This window comes from Notolabrus celidotus, chromosome 9 (genome assembly GCF_009762535.1).
Source record: "Notolabrus celidotus isolate fNotCel1 chromosome 9, fNotCel1.pri, whole genome shotgun sequence".
In the NCBI taxonomy this organism is placed as follows: Eukaryota; Metazoa; Chordata; class Actinopteri; order Labriformes; family Labridae; genus Notolabrus; species Notolabrus celidotus.
The window spans coordinates 4310991-4327082 of record NC_048280.1 but is presented as its reverse complement, the minus strand read 5'-3'; the positions used below and the strand labels follow the sequence as shown (position 1 = coordinate 4327082).

General features: G+C 40.1%; 1 protein-coding gene across 2 annotated transcripts in view; it reads left to right on the top strand.

Moving 5' to 3' along the window:
- adamts3 (ADAM metallopeptidase with thrombospondin type 1 motif, 3) overlaps nt 1–16092 on the top strand; it is a 299298-nt gene that overhangs the window by 158108 nt on the left and 125098 nt on the right. For both annotated transcript variants that reach the window (XM_034692333.1, XM_034692334.1), the window contains exon 8: nt 11714–11819. In XM_034692333.1, the coding sequence (XP_034548224.1) occupies nt 11714–11819 (106 nt within the window). The remainder of the gene's footprint in view (nt 1–11713; nt 11820–16092) is intronic.

Genomic DNA, 16092 nt, shown 5'->3' with positions numbered 1-16092 from the left:
TAACCGTACATTATCCCTTACATAAGAAATGAAATAAATCAATGTTCTTATTATTTAAAAAAAAACAAAAACACTTTTTCAGCAGCTTGAATCAAATTCTGAAGACCTGCAACAGACTGAAAAATCATTTTCTGCTTGTAGAAGCTTGGAGAACACTTTATCTAGTTCATCATCTTTTATAATTAGTTTGTCATTTGATAATAAACAGTGAGGTCTCCAGAGATAGCTTTCACATCCCCCTCTAACAGTCTACCCAACATCCATTAAAGATGTGCCTATAGTATTTTCACACCCTGCATCAGTGATGATGACTCTGTATCCTTACAGTATATTCTACATTGTTCTGTGTATAACGGAGCTGCCCTATTCCTTGAACTTCTCTCCTTTTAACAGCTCTGAAGATCTGAGCTCTGGGCAGAAATGAAGACATCCAGAACCAGAATACAAAGTCTCTCTGATGTGTATAATGTATTAGTTAGTCTAGTTCATCACACATCATGCTGTGAGTGTTTGCTCACCAGCTTTTCTGAGGATGAAGAAAGCAGTTTTGGTGCTGGCCTTCGGTCTACAGAAAAGTTTCCTGTCTTTTCCCCCTGCCTCTCTTTTATTTCTGTGCAGTTGTCAACCTCTTTGAAGCTTCTCTCCATGTTCTCACACACAGGAGAGGAGATAAATGTTTCCACCCATGCTAATAGCTAGAGCTCAATAGGAGAGAACAAATGATCTTTTAATTTATTGGCTCTCTTCCTTTCAGGCCATTCAGATTATTTAAGGATAAATGTACTCCAGCAAACTGTTTTATCAATTTCAAGCCAGAATCTGTTTTGAGGAGTAAATCAATAGCGTCTTTTTTTGTGTGTATATCAATCATGTCTGACCATTCTCCCATGGGAAGATCCGGCCAATTATGTCGCAGTACAGACGTAATTGGCCTCATGGCGCTCTGTATCACTTTTCTGCAGTCTTCCCATGAGCCATCATCACATTTTGATGAACCAGAGCCTCGCTGTAAAACAAGACGGCGTTAATCCCCTCTGTTTGATTGTGACATGTTTTGAAATTGTATCATCTTCATTGGGATGAAGTAAACAAAGCACTCGACCAGATTTCACCCAACAGCTGGAGAGCGGACGATAATTGGTTGATAGAAACAGCTGATGGTAAAGATGGAAAGAAAACGCTGCTTTGGCCTCCCGTAAATGGCAAATCTAATCCAACAAATCAAACCCATGCCTGCTCCATTACACCGGATTGTAGGGTGTGATCCTGCATTTCTGAGAGCTTAAAGGTGACATATCATGCAAAATGGACTTTTTAATGGTTCTCTACCTGAAATATGTTTCCCTGGCATGTCTACAAACCCCCCGAGAATGAAAAAAATCCATTCTGCCCCTGTTTTGATTTCTACACCTTTCTGTAAATGTGTGCTGAAACCAGCCGTTTCAGACTTCTGTGTTTTTGTTACGTCACAACAATATCCGGTCTGTCACGGAGTCAGAGCTCAGAGCTTGTTCAGCCCATAGACTGTATAAAATAATACTGAATCCCCTCCTCTGTTTTTCATTACCTGCACAAATGTGTGCTAACAAGGAGCTTAGGAGGGAGGCATGCTAGTTGTAGGCTCTCTTAATAAACACAAAGGTCAGTTTTACTCCCCACGTCTGCAGATTTGAAGATCTAGTGGATGATTTTTATTTGTCATGGATAAGTGCTAGCGCTAATTAGCATAGCCACATAGCTACATGTTCATAGCTGTAGCTGTAGCTGTGTACCAAGACACACGTCGACATACTGACAAATAAAACAACAAGAAACACTAAATCTGTGACCAATCCTTCAGAAAGGTCCTGCTGCCTTTCTGGTAGAGATCAGTTTTACTCCCCACGTCTGTAGATTTGAAGATCTAGTGGATGATTTTTATTTGCCATGGATAAGTGCTAGCGCTAGTTAGCATAGCCACATAGCTACATGTTCATAGCTGTGTACCAAGACACACGTCGACATACTGATAAATAAAACAACAAGAAACACTAAATCTGTGACCAATCCTTCAGAAAGGTCCTGCTGCAGGCGCCTCTCCGTCAGGATCAGATTCTGGATCAGATTCAGAGGGTTGAAGTAACGTGATCTGTGAGCAGCCGTGTATATTCAGCCAACATGTAAACATTAGATCAACATGCTGGACAGCCGAGGTCACATCCACTTCCTGAGGGGGCGTGGTCAGAGAGAAAACAGACTGTTCTGAGGAGGGCTGAAGAAGAGGGCTTTTCAGGCAGACCAAAATCTGATTTCAAAGTGTTTTTTTGAACATAAACTTTAAAGACATGTTTTGGGGACCTATTAGACCAATATATATTGATGTAAAAAGCGTGATATGTCACCTTTAACCTTTACTTAACTGTTAACATCAGATACCTCCACCATACGTACAACCACAGTCTTTCTTTCTAGCCTTCAACAACCTGCTACCGTGACTTTAAGACATGTAAACCATAAAACAGGTGGATCAGAACATTTATCCATGTGTTGTCAATGAGGAATTTAAAGACTTGTTGGCTGCTGACACTTTCACTCAGCCAAAGAAGAACAGATGTTCTAACACTTTACATTGCTACTTTAAGTCTGTATTATCTTTTCTTTTTTGGATTGGGTTGGGTTGGATTTGAAAGCCTTTATTATCCCAAAGGGGCAATCTGGTTCACAACAGAAGTAAAGACAAGAAATACACAGGGAAAGAAACATAACGCAAAAAAAAAACATGCATGTAAATACAAAGTGGTTGCCTCTGCAGTTGAAAAATCGGCAAAGTGGAAACAAATGCAGTTCCACGAGAGTCCACTGGCTGCAAAAGCCATGGACTCCCCCATGAGGTCCCATGTTAAATACTCATTAAACATGTTTACGGCATGACTTAAGGAAACGTTTTGGCACAGCTAGAAGCCCAACTCAGCTCCATGTCTTTGCCCTGTGGACTGAAAGATAGTTGGAGTCGACATTCAGCATTTTGAACATGACCTCCATTATATATATATAATATATATATATATAATCTCTCTCTCTTCATCTCCTCTATCCCTCTTTCTAACCCCAACTCGGTCTCAGCAGATGTGTGTCTAACATGAGTCTGGTCCTGCTGGAGGTTTCTGCCTGTTAAAGGAAGTTTGTCCTTGCCACTGTAACTTGCTACATTTCCATGTTTGTTTTTGTTTTGAACTTTCACTATGAGAATGTTTTGGTGTTTTCTTACCGCTGAGTGAGACATGAGTTGACGTAGTGCAAAACACAAACCATGTGCTGAGGACCGGTTTTTAATCAGTCACCATCATATGGTCGCCAATCAGCGGCGCTCGTGCATGTGAGGCGGGGGCATCATGTTGGAGGAGCTGCGAGGGGAGGGGGGGGAGGGATTAGACAGAGTCCTGAGGAAATGCTACATTCAAATTCATGCTAGTTTTCCATGCCTACCAATCCTAGCTTTAATGCAGAAGGTTTTGTTTGAAGGGAACAGTGGTGCCTCTTTAAGTCCTATTCAAGCAGCAGAATGATCCTCACAGGGCTTTAAATCTTGGATGCTCACTCTGTAAGGTAACAAATATCTATCTGAAAGAGCTACACAAAGTGTGCGAGAATGTGACGCATCACTCTGTCAAGTGACATAAAAAAGTTCCCTGTTTGAAAGAATATTTATCTGTATTTTATCCCTCTGGCCAGTGGAGTTTTTGAGTGTATGGAGAAATTCTGGATGTAAAAAGATTCCAGAAGTCAGGTCCCATTTATCCTCTGCACACATGACAGTAGATGACAGAAGTTTGGAGCGCTCGCGAAGCTTGGATAGACATTAAACGACTCTGTATGAATCATCAGGACCAAAGATGAGCAACTCTTTGAGGAAATATTTGGCTCTTTGATTTAAACTCAGAGTCAGTCAGAGGAATGTGAGCAGAAGTATGTGGCGGCGCTGTGGCTGCCAGGAAGCATTTCAGCTCCTTGTTTGATTTCTATGTATTCAGCATAATTTGAAGACGGATCAGCAGAGGTTTCACCTTATAGAGATACAGGTCAGACCGGGTCGGTGCCTCTTACCGCTTGTTCCTTACATCAAGCAGTTGAGACACATCAGGATCCTTTAAACCAATCGACCATATCAAACAGACAGAATAAACATGGTGTCTGACTGAGTTTCAAAAGATTATAACAGGTTGTCATAATCTTTAAGCATCATTGAATCATAGGAATGAGTTTCTGTCTCTCTCTAATTAAGTTGTCACAAAGAGAAAAGTTTGCAGCAGAAAGTTTATTTCCTCTACACGTTTTTCTTTGCCAAAAAAGGAACAGAATACTTAGATTGGAGCTTAGTGCCACAGCCGAGTGGATGTGACTGAAACTGTATCACTACGCCTGAATCACTACGACAGTAAGAGCAGAAATGCTTTACTGTTGTATTATCAATGCAACTGCATTTGGTTTAACATGAGTCTGGTCCTGCTCGAGGTTTCTGCCTGTTAAAGGAACTTTGTCCTAGACCAGGGGTGTCCAAACTTTTTTCAAAGAGGGCCACGTATGATGTTGTCAGAATACCTCAGGGCCAGTGGCTCCTACTGAGACTTAGGAATCATAAAAATGATCTATGAAATATTTAATAATAATTATTTTAAATGTTTTCTCAATAAAACAGTAACTAGGAAGTACCATGTAAAGATTAGCAAACGTTATCTTCTTCTGGGGGAAAATGTTTTTCATTAGGGTCGGGCAATGTGGGGAAAAATAGCTTCTCATTATTTTTCTAAGACAGGATAACGATCTGGATTTCATCACACTTCTTTTTTCATGTTGTTTTTAAGACTGTTCTGACCAGCAGACAATATTTTAAGAACAAAATAATTATTTTCCTGAGTTCTGAACATTTTTTATGCACCTAATTTTGCCTTTTCTGTACAATTTCATAATTTTGATCTTGTCCTGTGTCCTCTTTTGTGTCTTCTGAACTTCTAGTGTTCATCAAGAACATTTTCACATCATGATAAAAACATTAGTTTGAAAACCTGTCAGCTTTAAGAGTTCTTGTGTTTCTTCTTTATTGTCATCTTGCAGGATTCCCAGAGCTTTGGCTTTAGACAGGTAGTCCATATGAAGCTTTTTGAGACATTTCTGGATTGACTTTAGTTTTGCTTGTGTGCTTGAAAGAAACTACAAATGTACAGATGATTCAGAAGGTGATTAATTTCTTTGCTATAAATAACATTTTAAGATGGAAGCTTGAGGCCATAATTAAATGGACCTCGGGCCTCAATTGGCCCCCGAGGCCGTACTTTGGACATGCCTGTCCTAGACCTTTCTGGAGTCCCTGAGCTCCCTTGTCTCATAGGTTCCTCTGGATCTCTGCTTCTGTGGACGTGCCAGTCTCCAGCTGCTATCCGTCTCCCCACTATCATCTCTCTCTCTCTCTCTTCATCTCCCTCTATCCCTCTCTCCAACTCAGTCTCTGAAAATGGGCTTAAAGTGTGATTTAATCGACTGGGACAAAGAGCAGGAACATGAGTGTCAGGAGAGAGTGTTAAAGCATCGCCCAGAACGCGGCTGTCCTGTGGAAGCAATCTCAAAGGAGTTCAGTAAACATAGCGGAGAATAAAACACCCCATAAAAAGATTTCCTGACATGTGAGGAGGTCCAGGCCTCAGCAAGGGAAAGCAACAGTTCATGTCAAAACACACACATCAAATCCTCTGCAATAAAAACTGCAGGAGGGACTGTGATGGACTGACCACATGTCCACGGTGTACCCCTCCTCTCAGCAGTATAGACACTAGATGGATGGAACAACTACAGGGGGCTGATTTGCTTATTTGCTGTGGTTAGTAGAACTGGGGTAAAAAAAGAGTTCTTGTGTTGTATTTGGAAAAAGATACCCAAAGAAAGCTTTTAGCTACGGTTGCAGAACCATCGCTTATATAGTTAGAGCTGGCTTAGGCTTGGACCAGCTCTTAGTTATGCTGCTATAGGCTTAGACTGCCGGCAGAACTGACACACTGACACACCCCCTCTAACTCTCCCTATCCCATTAAAGTTACTAACCATAGACCTTTCTGGAGTCCCTGAGCTCCCTTGTCTCTTGGGTTCCTCTGGATCTCTGCCGTAGACCTGCTGCTACAACTACTACTATCCCTCTCACCCCTATCATCTCTCTCTCATTGCTTTCTCTCTCTCTCTCTTTGCTGAGACCCCAATTTGATGTGTGTCTAACAGGAGTCTGGTCCTACTGGAGGTTTCTGCCTGTTAAAGGAAGTTTGTCCTTGCCACTGTAACTTGCTAAATGCTGCAAAGTGCTCTGCTCATGGTGGATTAAGATGAGATCAGACTGAGTCCTGTCTGTAAGATGGGACTGGATCTTATCCTGTCTTGATGTTGGGTCATAATTGGGTTAATAATTAAACATAGAGTACGGTTTAGACCTGCTCTGTTAGTCTTCAGATAACATTTATTGTGATTTGGTGCTTTATTGATTGATTTGGGTCATGAGTGGTGCTAACTCACACCTGTCTGGCACTTTTCTTTAATCTCATCTGTGTCTGCTTTTGTGGAGCAGATCCAAAGTAACTAAGTTATGAGCCGACCTTTGATGTCAGATGTTGTTGATCTGGCGTCTTCACTTATGACACACAGCATGACAAACTCAATCAGGCTGATTCAGGTTATCACATATTTACACTGACGGATGTTTAGCTCTGGAGAGGATAATTAAAGCAAGAAGTGAAGGGCTTGTTATGAAAGGCAGCCTGCCAGCCTTAAAGAGATCCCAGGTCGCTCTCTGTCCACTGTTGTTGTTGTGAGTGCTCCGTAACGATGAAATGGGCCATCAGATAAAATTAAGGCAGCTGGAGTCAAACTGTGAAGCAAAGTGAACAACACAAGCGTCCCCAGATCCCAGATCAAATTAAACCATACCAAAGTCACATTACGCGTGAAGGGCCATAAGGTTTGTCTGGGGAACACCGAGACTGTTTTTGTTGGTACATATTTTCAGGGTCTGATGTTTTCATGTTATTTCTTTGGCTCATTTCGTTTAAAGGCGACATATCACGCTTTTTTCATCAATATATATTGGTCTAAGAGGTCCCCAAAACATGTCTTTAAAGTTTACGCTCAAAAAAACACTTTGAAATCAGATTTTGGTCTGCCTGAAAAGTCCTTTTCTTCAGTCCTCCTCAGAACACTCTGTTTTCTCTCTGACCACGCCCCCTCAGGAAGTGGATGTGCCTCGGCTCTCCAGCACGTTGATCTAATGTTTACATGTTGGCTGAATATACACGGCTGCTCATAGATCGCGTTACTTCAACCCTCTGAATCTGATCCTGACGGAGAGGCGCCTGCAGCAGGACCTTTCTGAACGATTGGTCACAGATTTAGTGTTTCTTGTTGTTTTATTTATCAGTATGTAGACGTGTGTCTTGGTACACAGCTACGAACATGTAGCTATGTGGCTATGCTAACTAGCGCTAGCACTTATCCATGATAAATAAAAATCATCCACTAGATCTTCAAATCTGCAGACGTGGGGAGTAAAACCGACCTCTGCCAGAAAGGCAGCAGGACCTTTTATGAAGGATTGATCACAGATTTAGTGTTTCTTGTTGTTTTATTTGTCAGTATGTAGACGTGTGTCTTGGTACACAGCTACAGCTACAGCTACAGCTATGAACATGTAGCTATGTGGCTATGCTAATTAGCGCTAGCACTTATCCATGACAAATAAAAATCATCCACTAGATCTTCAAATCTGCAGACGTGGGGAGTAAAACCGACCTTTGTGTTTATTAAGACAGCCTACAACTAGCATGCCTCCCTCCTAAGCTCCTTGTTAGCACACATTTGTGCAGGTAATGAAAAACGGGGGAGGGATTCAGTATTATTTTATACAGTCTATGGGCTGAACAAGCTCCGAGCTCTGACTCAGGTGGAGTATTTCACCACCTGAGAAACAGACAGAAACCAACACTGATGCCTCTTTATGACCTTTTAAAAGCAAACAAAACCATAAACAACAACACTGATACCTTCTCTGTTGTCATTTTTAATGCCTTAAACCACTCAGAGGGGGTAGGTGTCAGACCACATGATTGACATTTGGCTTTTAAAACATAATTTTTCATGGCAAATAATCACATTAAGTGATACATCTGGCTCTTAAAAGACAGCAGGGTGAGGTTTTTGTTGAAAACACTACGTTTGCATGTACAGAACAAGAGATAAGAGGTATCACTTTGTCCACAATGGGGCGCCAAAATTGATATAAATCAAAAGTTCCTCACAGCAGCTTTAATATCTACAAACCAATACACCTTTTATTCTTTTGCATCTTTTTCCTTCATGATAAAACTCTCAGTTATTATGAGAGAGAAGGTAACTCAGAACGAGAGCTGATGTCCAGCTTTGGACGTCAGGCAGACAGGTGAACTTATTTCAAAGCCAGAACAGCCATTTTTGTTGGATATTATATATAAAAGCAGTGCTGTGTCAGAAACAATACTCCCTGATGTCTTTCTTAACTGGGCAGTGTGTGGTTTACTTCTTGTAACACAGCATTCGTTGGTTTGATGCCAAACAAGGTGTATCTCTGCCCGGTGTGCTGCAGCTGCAGGAGGTTTGTTTCCATCTGTAAAGCAGCACAGAGCAAGAGTTTAATAAGGAGCCTCATGTTTATTCTAATCTCGGCACTATTAAGCAGCGCTGCCATCTGTAGCTTCAATACAGACAGTTATTAATGTCAACAGTGTTTTTGCAGAGAATGATGCAACAGAAGCTGATGCAAGTGTAGCAGAAAATACACGCAGACAGCGGAACTGTAGATTGAAGGCATGATTAATAATCATGAGATGCTTCCTTCCTTCCTTGCTGAGAGACCTGATGTTTCTCCCCTCAGCTTCATTTGTATAATCTGCTTCCTGTTTGCTCTGACCATACTGTATTATTACATGAACTATCATTACAAAACAGCACATGTCAAGCTTGATAAATGTTGATTGTACATAAACGTGTATCCACCTCCTTTCTTTGTGAAATGTTGAAGCCACAAAAGAACCCTGTGGCGGGCGCTGACATCTTGCTCTACGTGGTGATGTCATGTCAGGGGACAGCTGGTGGAGCCATCAGAGAAATCATTCAAACATATCAGAGTAAAATCAACACACAGACATAAATCAGCAGGATGAAAACTAACTATAGGGTCAGACATCATGTTTGATTGTAGTCTATTTTGATTTCTAAGTTTGACCCAAGTCCCATCTGTTACTATGAGAGAGGCAGGCTTCATGGCATATAATCAATCAATCAGACTTTATTTATAAAGCACTTTTTATACAATGACATCATAACAGAAAGTGCTGCAAATACATAAAATAATGGTTGTAATAAAATAGAATATATAAAAAAAAGGGTTGAGACCATGCAATGAAAGATAAAATAAAATAAAAAATAAGACAATAAAAAGGAAAAATAAATAAATAAGATACAAAATAAATATATATTTTAATATAATAATAATAAAGAAATAAAAATAATTTAATTAAGTAAAACCAAAAAAAGGAGTTGCTGATGAACTGAGGATATATCATGATATCTTCAATAATGGTTGTAATAAAATAGCATAGAAATGTTAAAAATGACCCCCCCCCCATCCCCAAACACACCCCACAATCCATTATGCAAGGTTGAGAACATGCAATGAAAGAAGAAATAAAATATAAGAAAATTAAAGTAAATTAATAATTAAATATGACACAAAATAAATAAAAAAATAATTAATTGGGTAAATAAAAATAATTCATTTTTAAAAAATACTAATAAAGAAATAAAACAAATTGAATTCAGTTAAAAATAAAAAAAAGTAGTTGCTGACAAACTGAGGAAACGATATATCTTCAATAATTGTTGTAATAAAATAGCATATAAATTTTAAAAAATGACCCCCCCATCCCCAAATCTACCCCACAATCCATTATGCAATGTTGAGAACATGCAATGAAAGATTAAAATAAATAAAGAAATAAGAAAATAGAAATAAATGATAAATAAATAAGTAAGATTCAAAATAAGTAAAAATAATAAAAATAAATACATTGAGTTAAATAAAAAAATAGCATGAATTAAAAAAAAATCTAATAATGAAATAAAACCAATGTTATTAAGTAAAAAAATAAATAAATAAAGTAGTTGCTGACGAACTGAGGAAACAATATCATGATATCTTCAATAATGGTTGTAAAAAAAATAGCAGAATTTTTTTTTTAAAAGAACCCCATCCCCAAATCCACCCCACAATGCAAAACATGCAATGAAAGATAAAATAAAATAAAAGTAAATAAAAATTAATTAACAAATAAATGAGATACAAAATAAAAATAATACAAATAAATAGAGTAAAATAAAATAATTACATTTAAAAAAAATACTCATACCAAATTGGAATAAATTTAATTAAGTAAAACAGAAAAAAAGTAGTTGCTGACAAACTGAGGAAACAATATCATGATATCTTTATGAGGAAATACTGGAGATTTAATTTAATAAGATGTTAAAACTCAAGACAGGAAATTAAACTCCTCAAAATAAAATGATAAAAATAATAAGATCATAAAACACTAAAAGATGAAACCAGTTAAAGAAACTAAGATGCTACACTAAATGAATTATGCAACCAGTCAGTAAGGGGAACTATAAATCTATTTGGCTTCACTTTTGCCACCCATGTCATTCATCTAACTGTGCAGTCCATTTTTAAGAATAGATATACCAGAATCAAGGAGATCATTTGATCCAGACATTTGGACTACTCACTCTCTTAAATAAGAAGTCATTTGGAACTGATATCATCTTAGAGCAGGCATGTCCAAAGTACGGCCCGGGGGCCAATTGCGGCCCGAGGTCCATTTAATTATGGCCCCGAGCTTCCATATTAAATTGTGTTATTTATAGCAAATAAATTAATCACCTTCTGAATCATCTGTACATTTGCAGTTTCTTTCAAGCACACAAGCAAAACTAAAGTCAATCCAGAAATGTCTCAAAAAGCTTCATATGGACTACCTGTCTAAAGCCAAAGCTCTGGGAATCCTGCAAGATGACAATAAAGAAGAAACACAAGAACTCTTAAAGCTGACATGTTTTCAAACTAATGTTTTTATCATGATGTGAAAATGTTCTTGATGAACACTAGAAGTTCAGAAGACACAAAAGAGGACACAAGACAAGATCAAAATTATGAAATTGTACAGAAAAGGCAAAATTAGGTGCATAAAAAATGTTCAGAACTCAGGAAAATAATTATTTTGTTCTTAAAATATTGTCTGCTGGTCAGAACAGTCTTAAAAACAACATGAAAAAAGAAGTGTGATGAAATCCAGATCGTGATCCTGTCTTAGAAAAATAATGAGAAGCTATTTTTCCCACATTGCCCGACCCTAATGAAAAACATTTTCCCCCAGAAGAAGATAACGTTTGCTAATCTTTACATGGTACTTCCTAGTTACTGTTTGATTGAGAAAACATTTAAAATAATTATTATTAAATATTTCATAGATAATTTTTATGATTCCTAAGTCACAGTAGGAGCCACTGGCCCTGAGGTATTCTGACAACATCATATGTGGCCCTCTTTGAAAAAAGTTTGGACACCCCTGGTCTTAGAGTAACCTTCCTCCTCTCTCATGTCGTCCTCCAGGTTACGCTCCAGTCACTGGGATGTGCCACCCAGTCCGTAGCTGCACCCTCAACCATGAAGACGGCTTCTCCTCAGCCTTTGTCGTGGCTCATGAGACCGGACACGTGTAAGTTCTTGTTATGTTTTTTCCTTCGTGTCACCAAAGTATTCTGAAGCTCCTAAACGCACACATCCTTCAAGGTGACACCCTAATGGGCTTTGAGGGAAATGATTGTCCCTCTTCGTAATACCACAGCTGAACATGTTGTGTGAGCACTGAGCTGGGGCTTTGTTCTCTGTGATCTTTACAGTAAGTGACAAAGAAAACCTTGAAGCAGTTTGGCCTTTAGCTCTCTCTAAACATGTTAGCTTTTATTGATTTTCTGGGACCGTTTACTGAGCTCATGTCCAGAAAACAACAACACACACACACGCAGTCACTTTTTGTTAGCATGACGCCTTTATTTTTTCCTGTCCCTGAACACATCTTACACACAGTTAAAACATCTCTTCCTGTGTTTGCTCAAACGGTAGCTGGAAGTCAAGAAAAAGCCAGGCTCTAATGATGACATGAACAAAGAAAGGCCGAAAACTGCTGCTGGTTTTTATATCATGTCGCAGATATTACTCAGAAGTACTCATTTATCCCAGGTGGAAATGTATTTGTTATTGCTCTGATACACATCTCAGCAGTAAGACGGTAGGATAAACTTAGAAGTCAAGTCAAATTTATTTATAAAGCACATTTAAAAACACAGCAGAAGCTGACCAAACTGCTGTACAATGCATTTATATTTATAAAGCGCCAAACCACAACAAATGTTATCTGAAGATTCTTTCCAAACACAGCAGGTCTAGACCGTACTCTATGTTCTAACATTAACAAAGACCCAACATCAAGACAGGATAAGATCCAGTCCCATCTTAGACAGGACTCAGTCTGATCTCATCTTAATCCACCATGAGCAGAGCACTTTGCAGCATTTAGCAAGTTACAGTGGCAAGGACAAACTTCCTTTAACAGGCAGAAACCTCCAGCAGGACCAGACTCATGTTGGGGTCTCAGCAGAGAGAGAGAGAGAGCAACGATAGTGGTGAGACAAATACTAGAAGCTGTTGCCGCTGGAGTCCAGCACGTCCACATCAGCTGGAGTCCAGCACGTCCACATCAGCTGGAGTCCAGCACGTCCACATCAGCTGGAGTCCAGCACGTCCACATCAGCTGCAGTCTGGAACGTCCACAGCAGCAGGACGTCTACGGCAGCGACTCAGAGAAATGGATTGCAGCCAGTAACAGCCCCAAAATCATGCATCATTCGTCACCACTATCCGCTCCATCTCAAGGTCTAATTCACAAAGAAAGTTGTGCTAGTAATATTGAAGCATAAAACGGCCACAAAGTATTGCACCTCTGTGCAGTTTGCTGCAGTTTTGCTACACAGAGCTGCGCTGTGTGCTCTCATCCTGACAGCCCTGAATTCTATCCACACCCAGCAGCAACCTCCGGTCTAAATGAGGCCAGTGTGGAAGTACTAAAAACTGCAGTTCATCGAGGATCCGCTTGAGGCTGGCTCCGGAAATACCGGAAACCACATACACACTAATTCAAAAAAGCAGATCTTATCAGCAGAAATAAACATGTTTACAGCCTGGTTCAAAAAACGAGTGTAGTCTGGATAGCTAATTTCTCAATCGGCACACACTGTATGGGGCAATTTTGAGGATATTTAGATCCTCAAAATTGAAGTTTTCCAGTATTAGAGGCACAGCTGGCTTGATTTACAGGAGAGAATGCTGCAGCTGTTGGCTAGGAGGCTCAAAGCCCGCCTCTTTAAGTCACACTAGCTCGACAGAAGTTAGGTTGAGTTCAACATTTCCAATATGGCTGCCCCCGCCGATTGGCCTCAAAACAGCACTTCAGAAACAGATGGGTGATGTCACGGATACTACGTCCATTGTTTATACAGTCTATGGTCCACACACATGATGAGCATAGTGGAGAGGGGAGGACCATGTATCATGTGCATAATGTTTGTGAGCCTCAGACAGCCCAAGAAGGATTTAACCTCTGATTATTATAATAATAGTACGTTTTTGTACCGTTTACAAATAAAGACCTGCCTCTTTTAGAAGCCTGATTCAAATAAAGGCCTGCTACCTTCTGCAGGTGAGATTAAGAAAAAGACAAATACAGTATTTCATTTCTGAAATAAAGACAGCTCTATCGCTGTTTCTTATGTGCCTATACTTGTACGTACGCAGAGACAGCAAACACAGAGCTAGAAGCAAAGCATGATATATGAATGAATCCTGTGAATGACTGAGTCAATGCCCAACACTAAGAGCCATAAGTTAAGCCTCCACTCAATCCATCATTTTATTCTAGACAGGACTCGATCAACTGCAGGCCTGAAGCTAACTAGCACAGCAACAAATGTAAGGAGGAAGGAAAAATAGTGCAGACAAAAGAAAAAATGTCCGTCAGCTGGAGGAGAGCTGCTGTTTGACATCTTCAATCAAATAATTCAACACATCCAGCAGAATCATCCCCGAGCGTGACACTGAATCCTCCGTCTTCACGGTAGTTGCTCTGCAGCTGACCCGAGGGGGGAGGATTATATCTTCAGGGGATGCAAACGTTTGCCTTAGTTAAATATTAAACCAAGGTGGAATCCTTGAGCTGTACTGTACATGCACGCACAGATTTCTAGTGCCGAGGGAGATCCTGGAGGGATTTTTTTTTAAACAACTCTTGTTATTCAATTTCAAGATTAAGTCTCAGTAAAGTAAAGAAGCTTATTCACAAATCCTGAGACAGGAGCCAAGCTTCTGCACTGAAGAACAGCTTAGAGATTCTTTAGTGTTTCATAAGCTAAGGAGATAAATGGTTGCATGAGGCAGAGGGAGCAGAGAAGAAAATGAATGATGTGCAGTTTTGAAATACAGTAAGTGAAGCGCTGCTGAATGAGATCAGGCAAAGATATGTTTTCTGCATTTCCCAGTCAGTAATCAGTCTTTAGTGCCTATTTAATAACATTTTTTAGGGTTATGTTAAGAGCTTTGATTTGATATGATCACTGGGGCATCCACAAGTAGGGATATCCCAATTTGTAACTGGCTGTGTAAGATGCTTGATTCCGATTGGTCTCAACCCCTTGACAACGGTTATTAACTTTCACAAACATGAGCAACACCCGAGTAGGGGTGGGAATTGATAAGATTTTATCAATGTCAATGCCATTGTCGATTCTGCTTATGAATCCAGTTCCTTATCAATTCTCCAAACGATTCCTGAGTATTTTTTTGAGGGGAAAAAAAGTAGTTCTACACAGTCTCCCACACCAATTTTATTTTTTCCAAAATTATGTCTGCACAAGACTGATCATGAACATATTCAACTGGAACATACTGAACAATAGGTTGACCTCATTCTCGGCTGCATGAGTCCAGAAGTGGCCCATCAAGCCTGGATGAAAAGACTTTGACTTTGGAGAGGAAAAACGCTTTTCCTCCAGCGGGGTCATCGCTGAGGTATTGTACCTGCTCTCGGTGCTTCATTTTCGGCTGCTTGAGCCCGGATGTGGCCCCTGGAGCCAGAGTGTGTGACGTAATGTGACATACCAGCACAACGTGACGTGACGTGACTTGACGTGACGTGACGTGACGTGACGTGACGTGACGTGACGTGACGTGACGTGACGTGACGTGACGTGACGTGACGTGGCGTGGCGTGGCGTGGCGTGACGTGACGTGGCGTGGCGTGGCGTGGCGTGGCGTGGCGTGACAGTCTTGATCTCCAAGATTTTGATGTGCATCTTTCGTTTAGTCGGGAATCCGTTGTAATCGCAGTATACGCTCTTTAATAATGAACACAATCAAGTCTGTGGGTTTTGGGCGGGATGGCGGGTGGGTCTCCTTTCTTTTCTCTCAGTTAATGTAAATTTTAAAGAGATTTGTTGCCACAGCTGTGTGATTTGTGACTGTATTGAAAAGATGACAAGCAAACATTTATATTTTTTGCGTTACCCTTTTTCCTTGAGCCTTTTTCCCGTCACGTTGCATTACGTCACACACTCTGGCTCCAGGGGCCACATCCGGGCTCAAGCGGCCGAAAATGAAGCACCGAGAGCGGGTACAATACCTCCGTGATGACCCCCCCGGAGGACAGCATTTTTCCTCTCCAAATTCAAAGTCTTTTCATCCAGGCTTGATGGGCCACTTCTGGAGCCGAGAATGAGGTCAACCTATTGTTCAGTATGTTCAAGTTGAATACGTGAATATGTGAATTCGTGAATTCGTGAATACGTGAATACGTGACGAAATTAATCGTTAAGAAGAATCGATAACATTAGAGGTGTCCAATTCTGATGGAATAGTTCAATTGGAACCGTTTCTTAGTC